Genomic DNA, 27,214 nt, shown 5'->3' on the forward strand with positions numbered 1-27,214 from the left:
GCTACCGCACGACCACGAGATGCGGGCATCGAATACCTACACACTCTCGTAAATGTTTCTCCCTACAGAATGCAGAACGCGGTCTTCTCACACATGAATAACATTCAAATGTGATATCACAAATACAAATACGTTGCGTAATCTTTCCTTATATAGGTCAGTAACAGTCTGCAAAGCTTGTAAGGGTGTTGTAGGGTAGGCTCTGCTAAGAAACAATTGTTAAGAAAAAAATACGACAAGTAGCGCCGTTTGCGAGTTAATTAGCATTGTAGTTAGCCAATCAGGCCGTTGCATGCCAGAGTTCAAGCGGCCTGCCGGATATAATGAGTTTCAGTTTTGTCGTAGCGTAGATGATAGCACACGAGGCTGTTCATCCTTTGGCTCGGGTTCGAGCCTTGCTATCGTCCCACGTCCAGCTTCTATATCGCTCTCTTGTTCGGTTTGAGGATACAAAACGAACAACATGCTTGGCGACACCGGCTCTGGCGGGCCGCTTGAATTTGAAAGCGCAACGATCTGATTGGCTAACTTCCATGTTAATTAACTCAGAAACAGCGCAACGTATCGAATTCTTTTCTTATCATTTCTCAGCGCAACCTGCCGTGCAACACCCTTACAAGCTTTTCGGAATGTTCCTGACGGTCCTGTATGCAGAATGCACGTCTATGGCTTTACTAGTACCAAATTTGTACAGATGTGCTGAGATGCTAATAATGTGAATACCAAAGTACGAAGTGAACTTTATGCCAATTTGACGTCTTTCCATGCTCCCTCATGTTGTTGCAGTCTTGGTGCTCATCCGCGTATCTATTAGAAATGCGTTCACTTTGAGATAAATCTATCGTCGTATTGCATCCTTCTAACATTACTGGGTCTCCAGAACACATGCCGCTTCGCAAAATACAGGCAACCAACATTACGTTCTTAAGTTGCTACCAGCAGTCTGTACATGAAGGGCAGTTAACACTTCAGTTTTCCTATCTTTTATAACAGTATTATAAATACTCTGTGTAACACAGTTGCATCGTCTAGGAACAGTATCTGACAAGTTAAAACGTTGTTACATGTAGACCATATTTATCATGAACCAAATGGGTACATATACGAGGTGCGGCTAGAAAAAAACCGGACTGATGCTGGAAAAAACATTTATTTACAATTATTTACAATTTCATGTTATCTCCTTCAATGTACTCTCCTCCTCGGTCTCTACACCGCTCCATACGAATTTTCCACTGTTCATAGCAATGCTGCAGATCATTTTCGGTAAGTCCATACATTACTTCCGTCGATTTTTCTTTTACTGCTTCAAAAGTCTCAAATCTAGTTCCTCTCAAAGCTGACTTGACTTTAGGGAAAAGAAAAAAGTCACAGGGGGCCAAATCACGTGAGTAGGGTGGATGATCTAAGATGGGAATGTTGTGTTTTGCCAAAAACGTCTTCACTGACAACGCACTGTGAGCTGGGGCATTGTCTTGGTGAAGGATCCATGACTTTTTTCTCCACAAATCGTTCCGTTTTCTCCGTACTCGCTCACGTAGGGTAGCCAGGACGCTAATGTAGTAATGCTGATTCACTGTTTGTCCCTCTGGTACCCAATCAATGTGCACAATCCCTTTGATGTCAAAAAAACTATCATCATTGCCTTGAATTTCGATTTTGACATTCGTGCTTTTTTTTGTCGTGGAGAACCAGGAGTTTTCCAATGCATCGATTGGCGTTTAGTTTCGGGATCGTAAGTAAAAAACCACGATTCATCGCAAGTAATAACATTTTGTAAGAAGGTGGGATCACTTTCAATGTTTTCCAGGATGTCAGAACAAATCATTCTTCGGCGTTCCTTCTGTTCAATTGTGAGACACTTTGGAACCATTTTTGAACACACTTTGTTCATGTTGAAACTTTCATGAAGAGTCTGCCTAACACTTTCCTTGTCAACTCCTGTTAACTCAGACACTGCTCTGATTGTTAAACGGCGATCTTGTCGAACGAGTTTACCGATTTTTTCAATGTTTGCATCAGTTTTTGCTGACAATGGTCTGCCAGTGCGAGTGTCATCACTGGTGTCTTCGCGGCCATCTTTAAATCGTTTAAACCACTCAAACACTTGTGTTCGCGATAAACAATCATCTCCGTACACTTGTTGTAACATTACAAACGTTTCACTTGCAGATTTTCCTAGTTTGAAACAAAATTTGATGTTAACACGCTGTTCTTTCTGTACACTCAACATTTTACGACGCAGAGACAAAACGTCAACTACTTAAAACAGACGCCACGGGCAGACTGAGTGCAGGAGGCAGATGAAACTCGAGCAGTAGGCGGAGCGAGAGTCACGTGACAGGCCACGCGACTTTCAGCCTTATTGCATTCGTTTTATTGTTTCACCAGTACTAGTCCGGTTTTTTTCTAGCCACACCTCGTATGTACAGGGTGGCCCACTTAAAAGTTTCAGCTCAAATATCTCTGGAACAAAAATAGATATTCAAAAAGGACTCTCACTGGTATGGATGTAAGACAGGGGCTAATGAAAATAAATACTAAGAAACATTCTACAATGTAAACAGGTGTGTTTTTAATGGGCTCCCATATTATTTCTTATGCAGTCAATAACATGAAAAAACTACAAAAAGAATGATGTTACTTGCCTCATAATACGTCAACTGCACCCCAAAAAAACTGCAGAGCGAAGTTGACGCTTGAAATAAACGGAATGCCCTGCTACTACACATCCCGAGACGCAAGCGTGATCGTCACATATGAGTGTTTGTAGCGGGAGACCCTGTTATTACTTTCGGCCCTCGTGACAACACTGAAAGTACGTCAGTCGCATCGCGATTGCGGGCAACGTGGGCTTCACGCTTGCATCTCTAGGTGCGCAATAGCGGCGCGTTTCGTTTATTTCAAGCGTCAAACTCGCTATCCAATTGCTCGGGATGAAACTGTACTGCGATGTAACCAACGCAATTCTTTTTGTGATTTTTGATGTCATTGGTTGCGTAAGAAATAATACGGGGTGTCCATTAAAAAAAAAAAAAAAAAAAAAAAAGATAAGTTTGTGTTGAAACTAATACTTGCCACGTTTTACAATATCTCATAGTATTTATTTTCATGAGTCCCTGCCTTACGTTCATACCAGTGAAAGTCCTTCTCAAATGTATACTTTTGTTTCAGAGATATTTGGGCTGAAACGTTTCAGTGGTCCACCCAGTCTACTCCTTCCCCCTGTGTACACCTCCTCAATCTCCTTGCCTCTGTCTGTCTCCTGCTCCACCTCTCTCATTCCATCTCCTCCGTCCTCTCTCTGCCCATATCCTGCTCTTTCATTTCTCTGTCTGTTTCCCACTCCAATTTCTCTCTCCGCCTCCTCCTTCCCCATATCTGTTTCTAGGTCCACTGTCTGTCCATCTCTTCCTGACCCCCTTCTCTCATCACGTTATCAACCCTATCCCAACACCATCACAGTATTTCTTTCCAGATGGCAAGTACTAAGTTTGCTTCATATCGATCCAGGGCTTTAGGAGGAGATTTTTACCCGTGACCTTTCCCGCGTACGCACATGTCATATATATTTAATATGTTTCACCCATATTTATACACATATTTCACCTGTATTTGTAGCGAATTTAACCCTGCCGTTTCGTTTTCACTCAGCTAAATGTTTGTGTAGTCATATGTCGTGAACTATGTATCGTACAATGCTACAATTTTATAGGTACATTCAGCGCCATATGTGCTGCGAATTGAGTTATTAACAAATAAATAAATTTTAAAGTCACGTATGATGCGGCAATTATCACGCATCTCAGAGCTTAGGGCATCATATCTCCTGGACTTTGTAGAATGATATAATTTTGCAGGTACTTTCAATGGTGTGTGTGAACGAAGCGTGAAAAAGTGTCACGAGTAGAATTAGTAGCGAACGTCACGCCTAATGGGGCAGTTTTACTGCATGAACAATCTAAATGTAGTAAGCGATAAAGTTTTTACCTTTCATCGTTTTGTGGGGGTTATCAGCGAGAAAAGGTTTCGTAAAGGTTTCGTATTTTGTGTCAAGTCTGTTGAAAGTCATTAAATGCTCTCAATCACAAATACTGGATGAATAAAGTCTGGGTATTCACGCGTCGTGGGCTACAATTCTCTTTTACCCCTCCCCTTCACCCCCTCCCCTTTCATAGGCAGGTAGTTTCTACCCCAACAGCGACTCTTTAAGGCAGTAAGTGATACGTGTGAAAAGTGTGGTTAAGTGGTTAGGAAAAATAATATATCCGCCCCCGGTAGCTGAATGGTCAGCGTGACAGATTGTCAATCCTCTGGGCCCGGGTTCGAGGAAATATCTCCGCCCAGAGACTGGGTTTGTGCTGTCATCATCATCACCCTATCATCCTCATCGACTGCTGGTCGCCGAAGTGGCGTCAAATTGAAACACCGACACCCGTCGAACGGTCTGCCCGACAGGTGGGCCCTCGCCATACGATTAAATAAATATATATACAGGGTGTTTCAAAAATGACCGGTATATTTGAAACGGTAATAAAAACTAAACGAGCAGCGATAGAAATACACCGTTTGTTGCAATATGCTTGGGACAACAGTACATTTTCAGGCAGACAAACTTTCGAAATTACAGTAGTTACAATTGTCAACAACAGATGGCGCTGCGGTCTGGGAAACTCTATAGTACGATATTTTCCACATATCCACCATGCGTAGCAATAATATGGCGTAGTCTCTGAATGAAATTACCCGAAACCTTTGACAACGTGTCTGGCGGAATGGCTTCACATGCAGATGAGATGTACTGCTTCAGCTGTTCAATTGTTTCTGGATTCTGGCGGTACACCTGGTCTTTCAAGTGTCCCCACAGAAAGAAGTCACAGGGGTTCGTGTCTGGCGAATAGGGAGGCCAATCCACGCCGCCTCCTGTATGTTTCGGATAGCCCAAAGCAATCACACGATCATCGAAATATTCATTCAGGAAATTAAAGACGTCGGCCGTGCGATGTGGCCGGGCACCATCTTGCATAAACCACGAGGTGTTCGCAGTGTCGTCTAAGGCAGTTTGTACCGCCACAAATTCACGAAGAATGTCCAGATAGCGTGATGCAGTAATCGTTTCAGATCTGAAAAATGGGCCAATGATTCCTTTGGAAGAAATGGCGGCCCAGACCAGTACTTTTTGAGGATGCAGGGACGATGGGACTGCAACATGGGGCTTTTCGGTTCTCCATATGCGCCAGTTCTGTTTATTGACGAAGCCGTCAAGGTAAAAATAAGCTTCGTCAGTGAACCAAATGCTGCCCACATGCATATCGCCGTCATCAATCCTGTGCACTATATCGTTAGCGAATGTCTCTCGTGCAGCAATGGTAGCGGCGCTGAGGGGTTACCGCATTTGAATTTTGTATGGATAGAGGTGTAAACTCTGGCGCATGAGACGATACGTGGACGTTGGCGTCATTTGGACCGCAGCTGCAACACGGCGAACGGAAACCCGAGGCCGCTGTTGGATCACCTGCTGCACTAGCTGCGCGTTGTCCTCTATGGTTGCCGTACGCGGTCGCCCTACCTTTCCAGCACGTTCATCCATCACGTTCCCAGTCCGTTGAAATTTTTCAAACAGATCCTTTATTGTATCGCTTTTCGGTCCTTTGGTTACATTAAACCTCCGTTGAAAACTTCGTCTTGTTGCAACAACACTGTGTTCTAGGCGGTGGAATTCCAACACCAGAAAAATCCTCTGTTCTAAGGAATAAACCATGTTGTCCACAGCACACTTGCACGTTGTGAACAGCACACGGTTACAGCAGAAAGACGACGTACAGAATGGCGCACCCACAGACTGCGTTGTCTTCTATATCTTTCACATCACTTGCAGCGCCATCTGTTGTTGAAAATTGTAACTACTGTAATTTCGAAAGTTTGTCCGCCTGAAAATGTACTGTTGTCTCAAGCATATTGCAACAAACGGTGTATTTCCATCGTTGCTCGTTTAGTTTTTATTGCCGTTTCAAATATACCGGTCATTTTTGAAACACCCTGTATATATATATATATATATATATATATATATATATATATATATATGGATGGGGGGGGGGGGGGATTGAATGGCAAATTTACCTCAGAATAATACATCAGTAAACATGTCAGAACGTTGTGTAACAAGCGAGATGTTATTAATTAAAAGTCCGATACTGTAGTACCTGTATTGTTAAGAAGAACGATGCTTGTTCAAATGGCTCTGAGCACTATGGGACTTAACTTCTGAGGTCATCTGTCCCCTAGAACTAAAACCTAAAACCTAACTAACCTAAGGACATCACACACATCCGTGCCCGAGGCAGGATTCGAAGCTGCGACCGTAGCGGCCGCGCGGTTCCAGACTGCAGCGCCTAGAACAGCTCGGCCTGCGTGCAAGACAGGCACTACAGTATTGTATTTATCCGTTGAGACCAAGCAGCTACTTTCAATTAAGATGTCCTCCCCCGTACGGGAATTGCGTACTATGTGTACGAGTACAGGTTGTGACGCAGACACAACGATATATGGAAGTTTGATTGTGGCCGTGAGTCGTGCGCGCATGGCCAAAACTGTTAAGGCGACCGCTCGCTTAATGCGGGAAAACCGGGTTCGAGTCCCGGTACGATACAAATTTTCGTTGTCGTTCTTCACTTATACAACGGATGGTTATTCATATTCCCAGCTGCGAATACATTTCGCACCATTATAAGTCGTCGGACCCTTTCGCTGCGCCCTGCAGATGCAGCTGAACATGACATCTTGACGGTGATGTGTACAAAAGTGATTAAATTTAAGCTTTAAACGTGGCGTCGTACTCAGCCATCAGAGAAGGCGCTCGGCCTGTTATCGGGGGCCCGGCGCAGCCGTGGCGAAACGGCGCGTGCCCTCCGTCAGCCGCTCCTCGGTCCACCTGGCACAGCCCTGCGGCGGCGCCCCTCCCATTATGCTCCCCGTTCCCAGCCGCGACGCCTAATATTAGACGGTCAACAGTCGACCGTGCGTACCGCCGGTGGCCTGTCATGGAGCGCTTCGCGAATCCAGCCCGCCGAATGACTCGCGACATGGGTTAGGCTCGGCCGCGCCGTAACAATGCTCTACGTGGCGGCGCAACCGCACCATCGGTTGAGCTGTTTCGTGAAGCGCGTGTACGCGTGTACCATGGGCGACAGTGCTTCCAAGAACGATTATATGTGTTTGCGAATTATTGCCCGCAAGTAAGTGTTCCTTTCCCGAACGCCTTAGATGTGTATACCCACGTAGTAGCGCTGACGTGTGCTAGTGTTGAGCTCCTTGTGGTAGAAAATGCAGCGACATCGGCGAAGTCGGCGGTGGCAGCAACGATGAAGAAACAATAGTGTTTGAAAACGCCAGATAGTCCGCCCTGCCTTCCCAATGCCTCCACGTTCGCGTGGCTCCCTCTGTCATCCTGATGTAGAGATGAATGCCTTTCGTAGAACAGTTCTCCGGCAACCGGCGAACATTTGCTATTCACTGCTGGTACGGTCGCAAGCTCTGTTAATTCCTGTAGCGAGGTTAGTAATAGTTTTGTTACGAATTTTGTCTGTCTCTTACAGTAACCTCTTTCCAATGAGGAATTAATTTGGTTTCTGTTACTGGGATTGGCGTTAGGTTTCGAATTGAAGAAGAACGTTCCTTATACTTTCATTTTTGGCTAGCTTTACAACGTATCATACCTGGGAATTATATCTTGCTTAGAACATAAGCACTAAAACATATTAGTCTGACACGATAATTTACAAACACACACACACACACACACACATATATATATATATATATATATATATATATATATATATATATGCACAGAGCAGACGCGCATATCTGCAGCTCTTAGATAATATTGATATTTCCAAAACGGAAAAATTGAAACAACAATCTTAAATATATTATAAATGAATGCAACAGACAATATACTGCTTAATATTTGCGAAATAACAGTGCTACCATCTATGATGATGTATTGCGTTACAGTTTCACCAGACTTGGAAAAGCGGAAAATTTTTTAGTTATATTAAAATTTTCTACACATTTTGCTTTCTTTCGAACGTAATTGATCCGCACTGCGTGAACGATTCTGTTACACATACGACCTAAACGTTATTTCAATAACTCTTCTTGAAGAATAATAGCAGATAAGTACTCTTCACTTTCTTGAATTTAGACATCTTTACCTACATTCTGATTGCGGGAAGTTGTGCGATTTGTATTGTGATAACACGCACATCGCACATCGGGAAAAACAGTGAACAACTAAAACTGCAAAAAAATCGACTTAAAGAATTCTATAAAACTTACTTTGAAATAGTGTACGCTTCCTCTTAATTTCAAGTAAGTATTTTTGGTAGTAAATAGCATTATATTCTGTGCAGCAGTGATATGGCTATGTAACTCTTCATCGCGTGTGGAATGCTACCAGGTTATTATTAATTAGCTCTTTGAGACGCGTCACTTCTCTTGCTTAACTAAAAGATTTTTTTTTTGTTTTCGTTATGACCACTCATGTAATACTTATGCCACTTTTTCGCCACAAATAATATACTTTTTAAACTTGCTGTAACACAATACGACATTGGAACATCAATGAGGCAAAATCGATACATAAGTTAGAATGAAATATGAAAAATAAATTGAAATTGTTGTTCTAGTAAAATGAAAAGTGTAAATTAATATTTATGAAAATTAATACAATTTGATAAGGATCATCAATTAGGTACAATTTAAAGAAAACTGATTACGAAAACATAGAATCGTAAATGGGCTTATATAATGTAGGATTACTTTAGGCGGGAATAAGGGGTTCAATTTGAACTTTCATTACTGCAGAAATTTCCAGTGTTTTCTTATACGCTGCAACGCACGAAATTTCGTAATATTTACAAATTTCGTAATATTTACAACAGCTGTAATCGTCAAAACTGCTTTCATGGATGTGGCGCTTTTCTTGAATGGCCGACGCACACCTGCCAGCAGCAACAATTTGTTCTTGCAGGGGCAAATAATGAAGTGGCCTACAGCCAAACTGACACAACAGCCCTGTAGACGACGCACTGCGAGGTAGAGGTGTGATTTTTTGTGCACTTTGGGGCACTTAAAACGTATTTTTCACTGACGTAAACTAAAAATTTCCGTTTATTGACTTGCGTCACTTTTCTTGCAGGGGTGCGATATCATACTTACTATTCCTTACACAAAAATTTATAAACATTGTGAGCAGCAATGTACATTATTTCCACATCATTGTCAATATATCGCCTATGTAGCGTACAGTATGATGGTAAATGAAATTCTATCTCATGAGGATAATAAAATCTGTAGCATTATTTACGCAATACCTTTCGGCTTACGTATGAAATCGTCATTCACGATTCTTCTGGAAGTTGGAAGTATGGAGGGAACACAGAGGACTTTATGTATTCTAACATTATTCTTCGTGGTCAAAAATCAGCCGTACTGTATGTTTTTAAACTAAAGTGGTACGTCCACAGAAAGTTTATAATTATTTTCCACTTAGTTTCTTCGTTCCGTGCATCCGTGATATCCAACCGTCTTGCCACTTTCTACTCGCACAAAAAACTCAGTAATTACCTTCCTCTTCGCTTCGTCTGCTGCATCGTATCTTTTCTCAATTCTCACTTTGTCTCCTCCTTTCTCGAATATCTGTGTTTATAATATAAATGCCTGTCAAATAATATTCCCTTACATCGCCTCCACTAGTTGTTTGGTGCATTCTGGAACATTTCCCCATACCTTCCAGTACAGTTCAATGCTACGTTTTAACACTGTAATTCGCTACCCCGCATATAATAAGTGCTGTCCCATTCCTGATGATGACTGTAACTAGATATATGGACGGGAACTACCAACAAGCAGATTACGAAGTACATCTTAATTACATCCAGCAAATTAGGCGGCAGAGGGCAACGAATAACAAGTCGGTTATTCTACTTAAAGGAATATAAGTTGTACTATTTTTCCGTCGTGTTGCCTATGTTGTAGAGACACATCACAGGCTTTTACCAATTTTATATACCTCATTTCAGAAATCCGATGTCTGTTATGGTAGCGATTAGGAGCGTTCATGATTTTTTTATTACTTGGAACCCCAATTTCGTAATTGTCCAACATCTGTTGGCGCTAACCGCCACTCTAATAATTTCCAACATTTCCTCCATCGTTTCTTGACGTCTGACGTACCTTTGCACCTCTTCGCGAACTGTCTTACATTTAGAACTGAAAGTTGTTTTAACTTGATAATCTCACAGATTTAACAGAAATGTTGGCCGCCTTGGTTCGCGAATTCAGAATACGAATCGCTGCTGCATGTTACGTGTTCTGGCCTTTTCAACTGTACGCACATAAACATCTGTCATGACTCAGCCCAATCTCACAACAAACGCAAATACACACCCGTCTTAAACAGCAGCATTAGTATAGTATATGCCTTAAATGAAAACCATACTACTGGCTACAGGATCTTACTTTCCGAACGCTTCAGCAATGAATTCAGTCTCCATATTTTCTCTGTCGTAGGGAATGAGCTTTTATCAAATGTGCAAGGAAAAGGAAATTGTTTAAAAACATTAAGACAAACATAATAGTAGAAGTGTCTACATATTACAAGAAATATTGTGCTGTCTTATGGAAGTGATCAAAATATCTCTGTATAATGTCTAATATTTGATAATTACTTTCTTCACATAACTCAGAAGTATGCCATGGAGAGTTCAAAGGATGGAACAGTGGAACGCACGCATGAAACAGTTTTACATTTTACAGGCAAACGAAATTTTCTTCACTGACTGCGAAATAAATTAAGAATGTTACTAATTTCCTCGAAACCAAACCTCTCATGGAATTGAAAACATCTTGAATACTAAAATCATTTTCTTCATATGGGAGCCTATGCAGTGTATTCAGTCCCTTATGCGATGCATTACTATCACAGGGAACATTTCTTGCCAGACTGAAATATGGTACTGTCAGATTACTTTAGAATAAAGGTAGTAAGGCGTATTAGGCAGATTAGATATAACTAAACAGTCTCACTACTTACCTCTTTCCCGAAAGTACTGGAAAAGTATGGTATACAACAACCACAATACACCTCTTTGCAAAAGGATCTCCCACAGAACATGCTATTTTTCAATTCACTAATCAGATCAAAAAAATTTTAAATGACGAAATATTGACAAATGATTTTGTATGTGATTTGTTAAAAGCATTTGATTGTGTAGTTCGCCTTATTCACACAAGCTCAAATTATGGTATCAGAGATATTGCTGGTAACTGGTTTTCGTCCTCTAACTAAAAAGACGCAGAGATGTTCATTAAGAAACCCAGGCAGTATGCATAGCGAAATACTGTTTTTAGAATGTAGAATAGCACTACAGGTGCCCACAGGGATCGATACTGGGTACGCTCTTGTTCTTATTATATATAACTGACATTCCATCATATATCCAAAAGGAAGAAATAGTTCTCTTTGCAGACGATGCAGGTATTATAATCAAGCAATTTCAACACTTGGAAATGCAAATAGTATTTTTGATAATTAATATTTAGTTATCTGCATATGTAATGCCACTGAATTTAGATAAAATACAGAACATACTATTCAGTACTGCACAAAACCTGACTATGAGAAATAACGCATGATGGTAAATCAATAAATGAAACTTTATAATTTCAATTTTGGGTATTTACTTGGGTAAGAACCGAAATTGAAAACGCAGATCTTCCTAAACGCAAAAGCTTTGCAGCTCTTGTGTTGCGGTAAATATCCGTTTTTTGAGTTGAAAATGTGATAAATTTGACTTACTGTTCCATTTTTCATTCTCTAATGTCTTATAGCATATTTGGTGTCATCGAGGAAAAAGTTTTGTTGTGCAGAAGTGTGTAATAGTGTAATGAGTGCTGTGCACTCTAAAACCTTTTCTAGACAATTCCTTAAACAGTTCAGCATACTGTCACGGCCTCATTGCACATTTATTCCTTATAAAGTTTTCATAAATACAATACTATACATAGAAGGAGAAATGATTTACATTGCCCGTCACTTAGGCTTAGTGCGGAACAGATAAGAGTGAGTTACTCACTCACGAAAACTTTACCCCTTATTCAGTGATGCATAGATTTTAATAGATAATAAAAATTAACTTCATACACAAACTGAAATGATATCTGTTTGATCATCGCTTCCAAGGAATAATTTCTCAGGGTATAGTGTGTGTGTGTGTGTGTGTGTGTGTGTGTGTGTGTTTTACTGGAAGTGTATTTAAGAGAGAGATTGAACATAGTTAGCTGTAGACCACTGGACGCCTGTTGCAAAATTAGTATAACTTAAGGTATTGCGTATATGCTCAGCATGTTGTCATATTTTTCTGCGACAATTTGTACTGTTATTGTATACTGACTCGCTTCATATCATAGCGAGGAGTAGTAATTATGATCCATGAAACAGGCTGATAACTAATTATTCTATGTACCGGTAAATCTACATACACGTCATTACTCTACTCACAACCTTAAGGTGCGTTTGGGGAAGGTACTTAATGTACTACTGTCACTTTCCTCCTTTACCATTCCAGTTGCGAATGATCCGCAGAGAGAAAACGACTGCCGGTGACCTCTGTGTATACTCAGGCACACCAGTTATATCATCATGTCCTCATGGCCTTTCCGTTGACTCTTATACGGACACACGCTCTCTGAATTTTAACAATGAACCACGTCTGGTATGCACAAAACTTCCCTTGTAGCATCTCCCACTGGGTGAGCTACTCCGTTACGCGTTCGAGACTACCAAAAAATCCTGTGATGAAACGCGCATCTAATTTTTTCGATCTTCTCTATTTCCTCTCTCAGTCCTATCTGATAAGGATCCCAGACTGAGGGAGCAGTATTGAAGAATTGGCCGAACGGTAATTTTGTAACATACCGGCTTCGTGGCTGGACTACACTTCCTAAGGATTCTTCCAATGAATCTGTCATCTTCCTTCCCTGCAACTAATTTGATATGACAATTCCACTTTAAATCACTCCGTGCCCATAATCCCGGATATTTAGTGGATGTGAGTGTTTCCACTGACTGTTAGGCAAAGTTGTAGTCAAATAATGATGCATCTTCTCGTCTGTTTGTGCTAAATACGTTACATCCTTTTACGTTGAGAGTCAATTGCCGGTCTCTGCACCAGAGGCCATCCACTGCAGATTTTCGAGCATTTCGTAGCGGTTTCTCTACATGCAACATCATCAGCGAGCAAACTCCTGGAGCTTCCTACATTAAAACCTATATCACTTATGTACTCGTTTATGGTCCTATAGCACTCCCTCGGGGTACGGCCGGAGATATTTTACGTCAATAGTTTTCTTCCCGTTAAGAGTGACACGCTAAATGCTGTTTGATAGGAATTCTTCAGTCCAGTCACTAAGCATATAAACACAAGTTGGTGTCTCATTAATTGTGTTTAATAAAAAGTAGAGCAAGGAGTTTGTCATTACGTTGGTTCATTTGTCTCGCATAAAAATTTCTCTTGTACCTAATAATATACAGACATAGTTCCCAATTGTGGTTACGAGTTTCTTAGAAACATGCCGTTTCTAATCTAAAGAAAATTCTTAGATTTTGTACGATGAACTATATTTTATTAAGACTACCATTAATGTATATCAACTGTTCGCGCAATACGGAAACCCAAAATAATTCACAATTGATTTAATATGCGATATCTAAACTATTTTTTCAACAAATTATTCGCAAAGGGACTATTTTTTGCGTTTTTGGAATATTTTTTAACTTTGTTTATGTGCTAGGTTTTGGAACAACTAACCTATCTTCTTTAAATAAAGGTACGATATGGTTTCTCAATGACATTTTAGAAGTGGTGTATAGGTTTTAGACGAACGCTAAAAAATAAATATGCTATCAAGTAACACAACAATAAAATCCCTCGACGTCTTATTAAATAGAGATTACTTATAAAACAGCTAACGTTACGTGGTATACCCTTAAAGGGACTCTAGCAATCCGGACAATTGGAAACAATGGTAGGCCTGTACATGTTGTTGTAATCTGCCTCTACATCTTTGCTCCCCAAGTCATTTTACGGTTTGTGGTGGAGAGTACGTCTTCTATCATTGCCTGTTTTCACCTTCCCTGTTCCATTCGTGAATGGCGCATGGGAATAACGTTTGTTGGTAAAGCTCCGCATTAGATCTAATTTCTCGAATTATCGAATTTTTAGTATTAAATCTCTCCGTGATGTACGAGGGTATACTGAAAGTTAACGCCTCCGAATGTTGTAGGTAGAACACATAAAGCTTTTGCAGTTTCTTCATGTCTACATATTTGCAGCATCCCACTGCCGCTACAGGGCTCCGAACCGTGGCGTAAAACATGGCGGTGTGTAATGCAACCATATGTCGGTGCGCGAGAAACAGCGTGGTCTAATCGAGTGTCGAATTCTAGGAGTTCGTCCACACATGGAGTATCCTCACCTTCTTCGGGACAACGCCAGACCACTCACAAACTCTGCAACATCTGCAACAACCCGACGTATTGGGTTCACTGCAACCGATCATTCTCCATTCAGTCCCGACTTGACCCCATCTGATTTTCATCTGTTTCAAAAACTTAAAAGAACTGCTTCGAAGACTTTACTCTGATAGTGATGGAGCGGTGCATGTAGACGTGACACGGTGGTTCCGTCAAACAGTCCTCAGCGACGGTAACAGAAAATGATCTCTCGTTGAGAGAAACGATTTCTTCGTCAAGGCGACTATGTTGAGAAATCAATTTGTAGACATGAAGAGTAAAGTGTAGCTTCGAAAGCTGCAAGTGTTTTTACATTTAAAAAATCGGAAGAATTACTTTCCAACACGCCCTCTTACAATGTCTCTGCTCTAGCGTCTTCCACTGGAGTTTGTAGACCATCTCCGTACTGCTTTCATGCAGAGTGAACGATCGTGTAAAGAAACTCGCAGCTTTCCATTAGTGTCTATCTCTCCAGTAAGTAAGACCTGGTAAGGGTCTCATGCTGATGAGAAATACTCGGGAATCGATGGAAAAGTGTTTTATAAGCCAATACTTTCGTGGATGAAGTTGAAGCAATCGACGAAAGATTATGCTAACACACAAGAACGTATTTTGCGTTACTGCATGTTATACGTTGGGTTCAGTTCAAACGCAGTAAGAAAAAGTAAGTTATATCATAGACAGCACTTTTTATCAGTACATGTCTAACTATTTGTTGCATGCGTGTACTGCACAGAAGAGATAAAGTGATCAGGTTAATCCTTAGTAAATTGTGGGTTAGCGCTTTGTTCTGCCGACACCTTGATTTCCTTAAAATTCTTTCTGTGAATCTCAGCCTCACATCTTCTTTTCCTTCTATTAATTTTATGAGCTCATTCCACTTTAGGTCGCTCCGGATGGTTACTGTCAGGTATTTTACGGTACTTACTGTCACCAGTAATTTGTCGCCAATAGTGTAATCGTACAGAAATGAACGTTTTCGCCTATTTATGCTCAGTATGTTACATTTATTTCCGTTCAGTCTCAACTGCTACTCCTTGTGCTAATCACTAATCCTCTGCAACTCATTCTGCAGTTCTCTGCAGCCTTCTGGCGTTGCTGTCTTCGTACAAACATCATCAGCTGCAAACATCCTTATGGCGCCTCCGATGTTGTCCACTAGATAATTTATAAACACTGCGTAACAAAAGAAGTGAAGCACCCAGCAGGGAGAGGAGCAAATGATACGATACCTCACGGATTAGAGGGTAAGCGAAGTATTTCAGTGATTACAAACCTCAAATTTACAAAGGACTTGTAGGTATACAGATATCGGTCATGTAGCTGACGGATCAAATGGTTGAAATGGCTCTGAGCACTATGGGACTTAACTTCTGAGGTCATCAGTCCCCTAGAACTTAGAACTACCTAAACCTAACTAACCTAAGGACATCTCACGAATCCATGCCCGAGGCAGGATTCGAACCTGCGACCGTAGCGGTCGCGCGGTTCCAGATTGTAGCGCCTAGAACCGCTCGGCCACCGCGGCCGGCAGCTGACGGATTGAATCTATCCTTAGGGTTCTTTGCTACAACGCAGCTCCATCGCTGACGGTAATGCCTCATTGTTCTAGAAGGGACAGATTGGTGCCAAGAGATCGTTTGCCGCGAAGGAACGAGTAGCGCCAGAACCATCACGAGGGTAGGACGCGTATGCTTAAGAGAAAAGCGCTCGTGGTGAAAATAATTATTTTCAAGCACAGGATCAGTTTCGTATCTTGGTAGTTATTGTATAACTGAAAGGTGACCCTACCGTAAGGAATCGGCAATGCTAAACTCATATAAGCTCATGACGAATGAGTGTAATGGTGTAAAGTGAGTGCGATCAGAACAAGTAGGGGCGTAATATTTGAAATTAAAGTGAAATAAATTGACTGTGTCTTATGAAAGTGTTCACCTATTGCAATCTCTTCATTATTAGTAGACTGTCTTCGAAGGGACTGAGTTATAGGTGTAGGCGAATATATAGGGCGTGCGTCGTAGGCACACGGTCAGAACTTCAGTTTTCGCCCCCGTAGCACGGAAGTCAGTTCACCCTCCAAAGCTGGCTTCTTATGAATGTCAGACGCCAAATTTTCCAACCAAATATCAAGTATAAATAAAACGGGCGGCGCCTTAAAAACTTGGCTATATGAGTATCCCTTTAAGTAAGACGTTGCAACTCCTCTAGCCTCCATGCATGCACCGATTCACCACTGAACATAATGTGACGTATAACGGATCTTTTACGTTGGGATAAATTTATTTTATTTTTTGTTAGATGTTTTCGTTAAATAGCTAAATAAATTGTAATTAGGAATAATTTAATTAATCAGAGTAAAAAAGATAAAATCGAAGAGATGTTCATTGGGCGGACATTGTCGTAATGTAACGTCATTGCGTTGTTCGGTTGTCAAAACAAGTCGTTTGTGTTCCGTTCTGCTGTTCGGTCGTGCGCGTATCTGAAAGGAATTAATTCGGGGACTACAATAAACTTTCACATAATAGTTACGATTCGGTGTTCCGACAAAAGGGGTTAACGTCAGTGTTAATTTGAATTGTGGGCGATAGGATTAGTTTTGACAGATACGTGAAAACGGACGTAACGAAAGTTGTTCGCATATCATCCTTGATCGTGACTTTTTATTTAATTAACGATTGCGGGCTCATTAAAAGCTATTATCTCATGATTAGGATCAATCCCTCTTTCCTCCTAGATACAAATCATTCATTAACATTTACGTCATAAGAAAAAGGATTATTGATAAAAGTGACGTTAAATGACAATTACGTGTTATTCCGTTAGTGTGGAACCGACGTAATATCTCAGATATGACGTTGATATATAATTTGTGTTAAATACTGAACTGAGATAGGAAGTAAATTGAAATTAGTGAACATTTGATACTGAGACTATAGAAGCAGAATCGCTTAAGGTTTCTCTTCTCTAAAATGGCAAAATAGGTACGAACTTTAACTCAATAGTCGACATTATGTATTGCAAAGACATTAGCATTTCATATTTATTTTGACAACGCGCTGTTAAACAAAGGAATGTTGAGTCTCTGTACGAGTAATAAAGCTAAATCCAAAAACATAATTAATATCGGCGAACTCCGCTTTAGCAAACTGTATTGCGTGTCGTCATCGGGCAATAACTGCTCAACCCTGGAGACTTGTGTGGTGAAATTAGAAGTCGGGCATATAAAACAAACTTAAAAATGCATTCAAGCTACAGTGGAGTCGGCGCACAACACGACGTGGGTAGTTATAGACGCCATTCATCATCGGTCCCATCACCACTCGGAACGCAGCTGTTTTGTCGTGTTAACGGCAGTCTACGTATGAGATGCTGCTGGTCTCTGAGTTAACGGGCAGGATGATACAGAAAGCTTGCAGGGATTCCGGTCTCGGATGGCAGATGCAGAGATGTAGGAGTTACAATATGTTTGGCACCCAACTGGGCGATCCTCCCATTTGGCGGTTGGACGTGGTCGACCGGAAACTAGACAAGTATGACTGCCCTCACTTCCCCATGCAGTCCAGCATCAGGCAACTCTCACATCTAAATCCCACAAAAATCTGGATATTGGACGATTCTACGAGCAGCCCAAATGAAGACAAAATAAGGCCCCTTTCACACTGTTGTATACTGATAACGCTCTCTCACACGGGTACGGGGCATCTCCATCACTTTCACAGTGATCGCGCAACATCTGACGCTGTTAGCGGCCATTAGATGCCCTACCAGGCGTGGTAAGTATTCGGTGGCCATTTACCTCTCACAGAGAACCGTAGCTCTAATTAATTACAAGCCAGCAGATGCTGTGTGCGTGTCGTGAGCGTACTTCATGCTTTTTTTAGGTAACATACAGGGTGGTCATAAGGTCTCAATCTATTTCTACGAAATAATGGATGCATTTACATAATACGCATATATGTTTATTGTTAGTCTATGTATTCATTTTTATTGCTGTTCAGCGTGACCTCTGTCCACCTCGAAGAGTTACTCTCCCAGTGTAAAAGCAGATGTGAATACATTCTGAAGCGTATGTCGAGCAGTAACCGACGCTGCATCGCGGCATGGAGCTCTTAGATCCTGGTTGTCTGTTACCTTTGTTCTGTAGATCCACAAATGTTTAGTTAGGGAGCTACAGCTAATAAAGATTTTGCCTGAAATTTAGCAACTTCGCTACTGTGAAGCCATCGCAAAACTGTGCGAGGTCCAAGTGAAGCACGATTTCCATTTATTTTGTTGTTATTGGTCTGTTGTATCTAATAAAACATGTCCCAGACGTGTATCTGCAGTAGTTATCCAGCACATCCAGAGAAGCAAAGATTATTATACAAATAAATTTGTTTACGTTCCATTAAGAATGTAGAAACGTTCCATTAAGAATGTCGTTGTTGGCAACCGTTATTGAGTTGTTTCAGTCGTTTCCTAGCCTTGAAACGAGTTAGTTTCCTGTATTGTTCAGTGAAAGAACATAATAATAACAGTGTATTTACATGACACCACATTCACGTGTGCTATTGTATTAATAAAATCAGATTGTCTGACACATTCATAGTTTCATTTAAGGTTATCACCATAATTTTCCTAAAATTAAATTATCTACAACTTCTGTTGAAAACTTTGTGAAATTGTCTTGACTTTAAAAAACAAATTTGGCCAAGAAGTTAATAAATTAAAAATTTTACGAAATTACGTCTTTGCTTCACTGGACGTTATGGAAAACTACTGCAGATACATGTCTGGGACATCTTTTATTCCCCAGATTAATAACAACAAAATAAATGGAAATCGCGCTTTACTTTAACCTCGCACAATCTAGCGATGCCTTCATATTAGCGAAAATGGTAAATTTCAGGCAAAATCTTTTATTAGCCTAACTCCTTAACTAAAAATTTGCGGACCAATGTCTATATTATATTTTTTCTTTAGTTTTACTTGTAAAGTAGCAATATATTTGCATATCTTCGAGAATCACCCTGCAGAGGTAAATGTTTCCTGCGATTATTTCTACTGCAAAAACGAAGAGTCCATAAACTGTAGTTTTTGTAAAATCAAGGCATACATTCAATTTTAGTGTGCATCTTTGACATTTAGTGATAGCTTGAGGTGTCATTCACTTCTAGTGTCAATTGGCTCGCTACCCCATAAGCGGATGTTATGTTTCTTATTTTCATAGGTATGGTACTTGGCCTCAACAGTAAAGATTCATGAAGTGTTCTTTGTGTGCACCTTCAACAAAATCTTAATACCAAACTTGGCGAGTTGCATAAGTTTTGTTGTCTAATTTGTGAAACACCTGAATATGGTACGAAATTTTCTTTGGCGTAATGCGTAAACCTCTCGGAACCGTTGATTTTGACACATCTAACTCATTAGCAGAGAAATCGATTATAGTTATGTATAATTCCTTAAAAATGATTCGAGACTTTATGACCACTCTTTATACTGTAACCTGTAACGCTCCTATACTTTAGATCGTAACTTCCTTGGCGTGCTCCCGAATTTACCTTTATCCCTACATTTTGTTCCGTTAAGAACGGCGGGTGGAGGTCTATCTGGAAGAGAGTCCTCAGTCCAGTCACAGAAACAACAGAACAGAGTTGCAGAATGATTTAGAAAAGATATCTGTATGGTGCGAAAAGCGCCAATTGACCCTGAATAAAGAAAAGTGCGAAGTTATTCAAATGAGTACTAAAAGAATTCAGCTAAATTTCGATTACGCGATAAGTCACACAAATCTGACGGCTGTAAATTGAACTAAATACTTAGGGATTACAGTTAAAAATAAACTAAATTGGAACTATCACATAGATAATATTGTGGGTAGAGCAAACCAAAGACTGCGATTCATTGGCAGAACACTTAGAAGGTGCAACAGGTCTCTAAAGAGACCGCTTACACTACACTTGTCCGCCCTATTCTGGAGTATTGCTGTGCGGTGTGGGATCCGCATCAGGTGGGACTGACGGATGACATCGAAAAAGTACAAAGAAAGGCAGCTCGTTTTGTATTATCGCGAAATAAGGGAGATAGTGGTACAGACATGATACGTGAATTGGAGTGGCAATCATTAAAACGAAGGCGTTTTTCGTTGCGACAGGATCTTCTCATGAAATTTCAATCACCAGTTTTCTCCTCCGATTGTGAGAAAATGCTATTGGCACCCACCTACATAGGGAGAAATGATCATCACGATAAAATAAGAGAAATCAGAGCTCGCACGAAAAAATTTAAGTGCTCGTTTTTCCCGCGTGCGGTTCGAGAGTGGAACGGTAGAGAGACAGCATGAAGGTGGTTCATTGGACCCTCTGCCAGGCACTTTACTGTGAGTAGCAGAGTAATCACGTAGATGTAGATGTCACTGAAGACCTTAGTTTTCAAGTCTCTGATGACCCTCAGTTTCACTGTATAGGTTAATGTGCGAAGTTTTGAATGCTGTTAGTATGGAAGGGTTTAACGGCCGACAGCGGCTGACAGCGGCCGCGGCAGCACAGCGACCTCCACTGGAGGGTTCGTCTGGGTCAGCACGGGTCGCGGTGGCAGCGCTAATGGAGTCTGGCTGTCGCGTCTGACGTCCACTGCAACATTCAGGGCGCTCAGCGACCGACCCTCGTCACCTGGCAACTGGCTCCGGCTGGAGCCAGCATCGTTACCCCGCCTCCTCCCCTACCCCCCCCCCCCCCCCCCCCCGACGTCCTTGCGTCCTTGTCCTCCGCAATAAACGATTAGCGTACACCAGGTTAAGGTCGCCCAATGACACATGGGTTATGATTCTGACCTGACCTGGTAGCGCAAGTCTACATCCACATCTACATTTAAACTCCGCAAGCCACACAACGGTGTGTGGCGGAGGGCACTTTACGTGCCACTGTCATTACCTCCCTTTCCTGTTCCAGTCGCGTATGGATGGCGGGAAGAACGACTACCGGAAAGCCTCCGTGCGCGCTCGAATCTCTCTAATTTTACATTCGTGATCTCCTCGGCAGGTATAGGTAGGGGGATACGTCAGCCAGAAACGCACCCTCTCGAAACCTGGACAGCAAGCTACACCGCGATGCAGAGCGCCTCTCTTGCAGAGTCTGCCACTTGAGTTTGCTAAACATCTCCGTAACGCTATCACGCCTACCAAATAACCCTGTGACGAAACGCGCCGCTCTTCTTTGGATCTTCTCTATCTCCTCCGTCAAACCTTCCTGGTACGGATGCCACACTGATGAGCAATACTCAACGAACAGGTGTTTTGTAAGCCACCTCCTTTGTTGATGGACTACATTTCTAAGGACTCTCCCAATGAATCTCAACCTGGCACCCGCCTTACGAACAATTAATTTTATATCATCATTTCACTTCAAATCGTAACGCACGCATACTCCCAGATTTTTTACAGAAGTAACTGCTACCAGTGTTTGTGCCGCCATCATATAATCATACAATAAAGCATCCTTCTTTCTATGTATTCGCAATACATTACATTTGTCTATGTTAAGGGTCAGTTGCCACTCCCTACGCCAAGTGCCTATCCGCTGCAGACCTTCCTGCATTTCGCTGCAATTTTCTAATGCTGCAACTTCTCTGTATACTACAGCATCATCCGCGAAAAGCCGCATTGGACTTCCAACACTATCTACTAGGTCATTTATATACACTCCTGGAAATTGAAATAAGAACACCGTGAACTCATTGTCCCAGGAAGGGGAAACTTTATTGACACATTCCTGGGGTCAGATACATCACATGATCACACTGACAGAACCACAGGCACATAGACACAGGCAACAGAGCATGCACAATGTCGGCACTAGTACAGTGTATATCCACCTTTCGCAGCAATGCTGGCTGCTATTCTCCCATGGAGACGTTCGTAGAGATGCTGGATGTAGTCCTGTGGAACGGCTTGCCATGCCATTTCCACCTGGCGCCTCAGTTGGACCAGCGTTCGTGCTGGACGTGCAGACCGCGTGAGACGACGCTTCATCCAGTCCGAAACATGCTCAATGGGGGACATATCCGGAGATCTTGCTGGCCAGGGTAGTTGACTTACACCTTCTAGAGCACGTTGGGTGGCACGGGATACATGCGGACGTGCATTGTCCTGTTGGAACAGCAAGTTCCCTTGCCGGTCTAGGAATGGTAGAACGATGGGTTCGATGACGGTTTGGATGTACCGTGCACTATTCAGTGTCCCCTCGACCATCACCAGTGGTGTACGGCCAGTGTTGGAGATCGCTCCCCACACCATGATGCCGGGTGTTGGCCCTGTGTGCCTCGGTCGTATGCAGTCCTGATTGTGGCGCTCACCTGCACGGCGCCAAACACGCATACGACCATCATTGGCACCAAGGCAGAAGCGACTCTCATCGCTGAAGACGACACGTCTCCATTCGTCCCTCCATTCACGCCTGTCGCGACACCACTGGAGGCGGGCTGCACGATGTTGGGGCGTGAGCGGAAGACCGCCTAACGGTGTGCGGGACCGTAGCCCAATTTCATGGAGACGGTTTCGAATGGTCCTCGCCGATACCCCGGAACAACAGTGTCCCTAATTTGCTGGGAAGTGGTGGTGCGGTCCCCTACGGCACTGCGTAGGATCCTACGGTCTTGGCGTGCATCCGTGCGTCGCTGCGGTCCGGTCCCAGGTCGACGGGCACGTGCACCTTCCGCCGACCACTGGGGACAACATCGATGTACTGTGGAGACCTCACGCCCGACGTGTTGAGCAATTCGGCGGTACGTCCACCCGGCCTCCCGCATGCCCACTATACGCCCTCGCTCAAAGTCCGTCAACTGCACATACGGTTCACGTCCACGCTGTCACGGCATGCTACCAGTGTTAAAGACTGCGATGGAGCTCCGTATGCCACGGCAAACTGGCTGACACTGACGGCGGCGGTGCACAAATGCTGCGCAGCTAGCGCCATTCGACGGCCAACACCGCGGTTCCTGGTGTGTCCGCTGTGCCGTGCGTGTGATCATTGCTTGTACAGCCCTCTCGCAGTGTCCGGAGCAAGTATGGTGGGTCTGACACACCGGTGTCAATGTGTTCTTTTTTCCATTTCCAGGAGTGTATATTGTGAAAAGCAATGGTCGCATAACACTCCCCTGTGGCACACCAGAGGTTACTTTAACGTCGGTAGACGTCTCTCCATTGAGAACAACATGCTGTGTTCTGTTTGCTAAAAACTCTTCAATCCAGCCACACAGCTGGTCTGATATTCCGTAGGCTCTTACTTTGTTTATCAAGCGACAGTGCGGAACTGTACCGGACGCCTTCCGGAAGTAAAGGAAAATGGCATCTACCTGCGAACCTGTATCTAATATTTTCTGGGTCTCATGAACAAATAAAGCGAGTTGGGTCTCAGACGATCGCTGTTTCCGGAATCCATGTTGATTCCAACAGAGTAGATTCTGGGTTTCCAGAAATGACATGATACGCGAGCAAAAAACATGTTCTAAAATTCTACAACAGATCGACGTCAGAGATATAGGCGTATAGTTTTGCACGTCTGCTCGTCGACCCTTCTTGAAGACTGGGACTACCTGTGCACTTTTCCAATCATTTGGAGCCTTCCGTTCCTCTAGAGACTTGCGGTACACGGCTGTTGGTAGGGAGACAAGTTCTTTCGCTCTACAAGTACAGCGCTCTAATTACCCCGTCTACAATCTTACTCTTTTTTTTGGAGGGGGGGGGGGGGGGGCGGGGGACTATCAGGGACTCTTCCAGCATGTCGGAAAACTATGTCCTCTCGTATCGTAGAGCAATGATGGTTTCATCCTTGGAGCAGATTCGTACGACGTACCCCACATAATGCGGAGTCACAAAATTAATACGATTCTTATAAAAATACTAATATCCGATAACGCCGTGATTCGCAACTGAAGGGTATTCCACCCCACGAAAAAGTTAAAATCGAAGAGGAGGACGGGAAGGGGGATATTAGTGTTTAACGTCCCGTCGACAACTATGTCATTACAGAGGGAGCACAAGCTCGGATTAGGGAAGGATGGAGAAGGAAAGCGGCCGCGCCCTTTCGAAGGAACCATCCCGGCATTTGCCTTAAGCGGTTTAGTGAAATCACGGAAAACCTTAATTAGAATGGTCGGAGGCGGATTTGAACCATCGTCCTCCCGAATGGGAGTAAAGTGTGCTAACCACTGCGCTACTCGCTAGGCCAGTTGAAAATCTACGTAAACCTTTCCTAGCACCTAGCTTCGCACGTGTATCGATGAGATTTTAATAAACCGCGTACGTTGAGGCCGGAGTATTAGTAAGGCCCAGTCTAACACCTCAACCTGTGGTGTGAGATGTGTTGAAATATAGGCTCTCTGTTGTTAAAGAAGCAGATCTGAAAAGAAGGCAGATCGACAATGTCTCTGTAAATGGAGCAGTCTGAGCGCTACAAGTATGCGATGTAATAACGTACCAAATAAAGTGTGAACTTCATTTGTAAATTTCAATTCTGTAGTATCCTTTTTTGAAACTGAGAGCCTTCAGAATTATGAAAGACAGTTCCTTAGCAAATTCGTCACTCAGTATACCCAGGAGCTACATAAACATGGTAAGGTTTCCACATATGACAGAGATTACCACCTATTTTCAGTTCATAATTGAAAACGAACTGTTTACAACATTTTTGGTTCAAATGCCTCTGAGCACTATGGGACTTAACATCTGAGGTCATCAGGTTACTAGAACTTAGAACTACTTAAACCTAACTAACCTAAGGACATCAATCACACCCGTGCCCGAGGCAGGATTCGAACCTGCGACCGTAGCAGTCGCGCAGTTCCGGACTGAAGCGCCTAGAACCGCTCGGCCACCGCGGCCAGGTACAACATTTTTCAGAAGTATACACTGACAAAGGAGTTTCCAATCTTTAAGGCTACTGCTGAAGCAGAAAGATACTTCACGCCTCTGAGTAGGCTCAAGACATTTTTGAGAAGCGCAGTGACTGGTACCAAGTCGAGCGCGTTAGTAATTGTCTACACAGAAAAGGGCATTGCTCAAAATATAGGCCTACATAAATTCAATGAAAAGAATATTGAACTGTTTGTTTCCAGGAAAGACAGAAAAAGGGACTTTCTGTTCAAATACTGCACGTAAGTACGTTTCTGTCTTATGCAGAGATGATACTCAGTTTATTTCATCTGTAGTTATATTTTGCAGCATATGGAATGGTACGGTGTGGGGCTTCAATAAAAACGACAAAAGTTTCAAGAAATTTATTTAAGCACTCCAGAAACTCAAAGAGTGAGAACAGTTTTAGCCTTTTCTTCTACAATACAGCACGTCCGAAATAGGCGATAGCAAATAATAATTTTGATTAGAATGAATTTAATTAAAAATAACTCCAACCAAAGACAAGTATTAAACTCTCATGTGAATCATTAGGCTATTTAAATAAATTCTTCAGCCAACTAAACTCGTAAAACTCAGTGATGATGCATGAACTTCAAAACAATAAATCATAAAAAAACACCCCTTTACGTCTCTACTTATTTTACTAACTCTCTCTCTCCCTCTCTCTCTCTCTCTCTCTCTCTCTCTCTCTCTCTCTCTCTCTCTCACACACACACACACACAAGATCGTTTCATAGGTTCACAGTACTCACAACGTGAACGAAAACAAACGAATGGGTATAAACACTGTGGCAGTGATGAATGAAAAACAGTTAAAAAAGTCAATTATAAATAGTGCAGCGCAGAAAATAATGCAAAAGGCCAAAAAGTGCAGATGTGAAACGAAGCCTAACACCACCCACTGCCAGCAAGAGGGGAAGGTGCAGACTGTAAAGAAACAACGTAAGTAGCTTGCAGACCAACTTCATAAAGAAAACGCCTTTTTTGACCTAAAAGAATCAAAAAATAAATGTACAAACCTGTATATCCAATTTACAGAATACCACAGAAGATGCTTTCTAAAAAAGGCGAAACGCGTCTGATTAAATTCTTTTTAATTACATTGCAGTCAGCTCAAGACAGATAAACTATAACAGATGTTAACAGCTTCTGCGGAAGATGGTCATAAAAATAAACGAATTATTTAAAAGACGTTCTTTTAAAGAAAACAAAATACAATCTATACAACTGCTATCTCCAGAAATTGATGGCAGGTAAGCTCTGCTGTACAAAGTGAAGACCCCCAGTTTCAATGTGGTCGCAACGAACCACCTCTGTTTACTAGAGCCTACGGCCTCCATGTAACTGCTTTAGTTACAAGGCTTTTACAACACAATAAATAAGCTACCTATAACACGCCAAATACATGTAAGCACAAACACAGCTAATACATACATACATACATACAATAAAACAACCCGCCCTAACTTCAACAGCCGAAACTACTTAAAACTCGAGGACAATCTTTAAATTGAAACTTCCTGGCAGATTAAAACTGTCTGCCGGACCGAGACTCGAACTCGGGACCTTTGCCTTTCGCGGGCAAGTGCTCTGCCATCTGAGCTACCCAAGCACGACTCACGCCCCGTCCTCACAGCTTTACTTCTGCCAGTACCTCATCTCCTACCTTCCAAACTTTACAGAAGCTCTCCTGCGAACCTTGCAGAACTAGCACACCTGAAAGAAAGGTAGGAAATGAGGTA

The 27,214-nt window shown here is 42.3% G+C and overlaps 1 protein-coding gene across 7 annotated transcripts in view; it reads left to right on the forward strand.

Moving 5' to 3' along the window:
- Positions 1-27,214, forward strand: part of LOC124589717 (inward rectifier potassium channel 4-like) — a 705,609-nt gene that overhangs the window by 197,375 nt on the left and 481,020 nt on the right. For 3 of the 7 annotated variants that reach the window (XM_047131584.1, XM_047131590.1, XM_047131585.1), the window contains exon 1: positions 7,102-7,556. The exons of 1 other annotated variant lie outside the window; for it this stretch is intronic. In XM_047131584.1, the coding sequence (XP_046987540.1) occupies positions 7,417-7,556 (140 nt within the window). In that variant the 5' untranslated portion in view covers positions 7,102-7,416. Of the gene's footprint in view, positions 1-7,021; positions 7,557-27,214 lie in introns of those variants that run through there. 3 more of the 7 variants (XM_047131582.1, XM_047131583.1, XM_047131587.1) reach the window with 2 other exon arrangements.

The sequence above is a fragment of the Schistocerca americana genome, chromosome 2 (assembly GCF_021461395.2).
Source record: "Schistocerca americana isolate TAMUIC-IGC-003095 chromosome 2, iqSchAmer2.1, whole genome shotgun sequence".
NCBI classification, from domain to species: domain Eukaryota; kingdom Metazoa; phylum Arthropoda; class Insecta; order Orthoptera; family Acrididae; genus Schistocerca; species Schistocerca americana.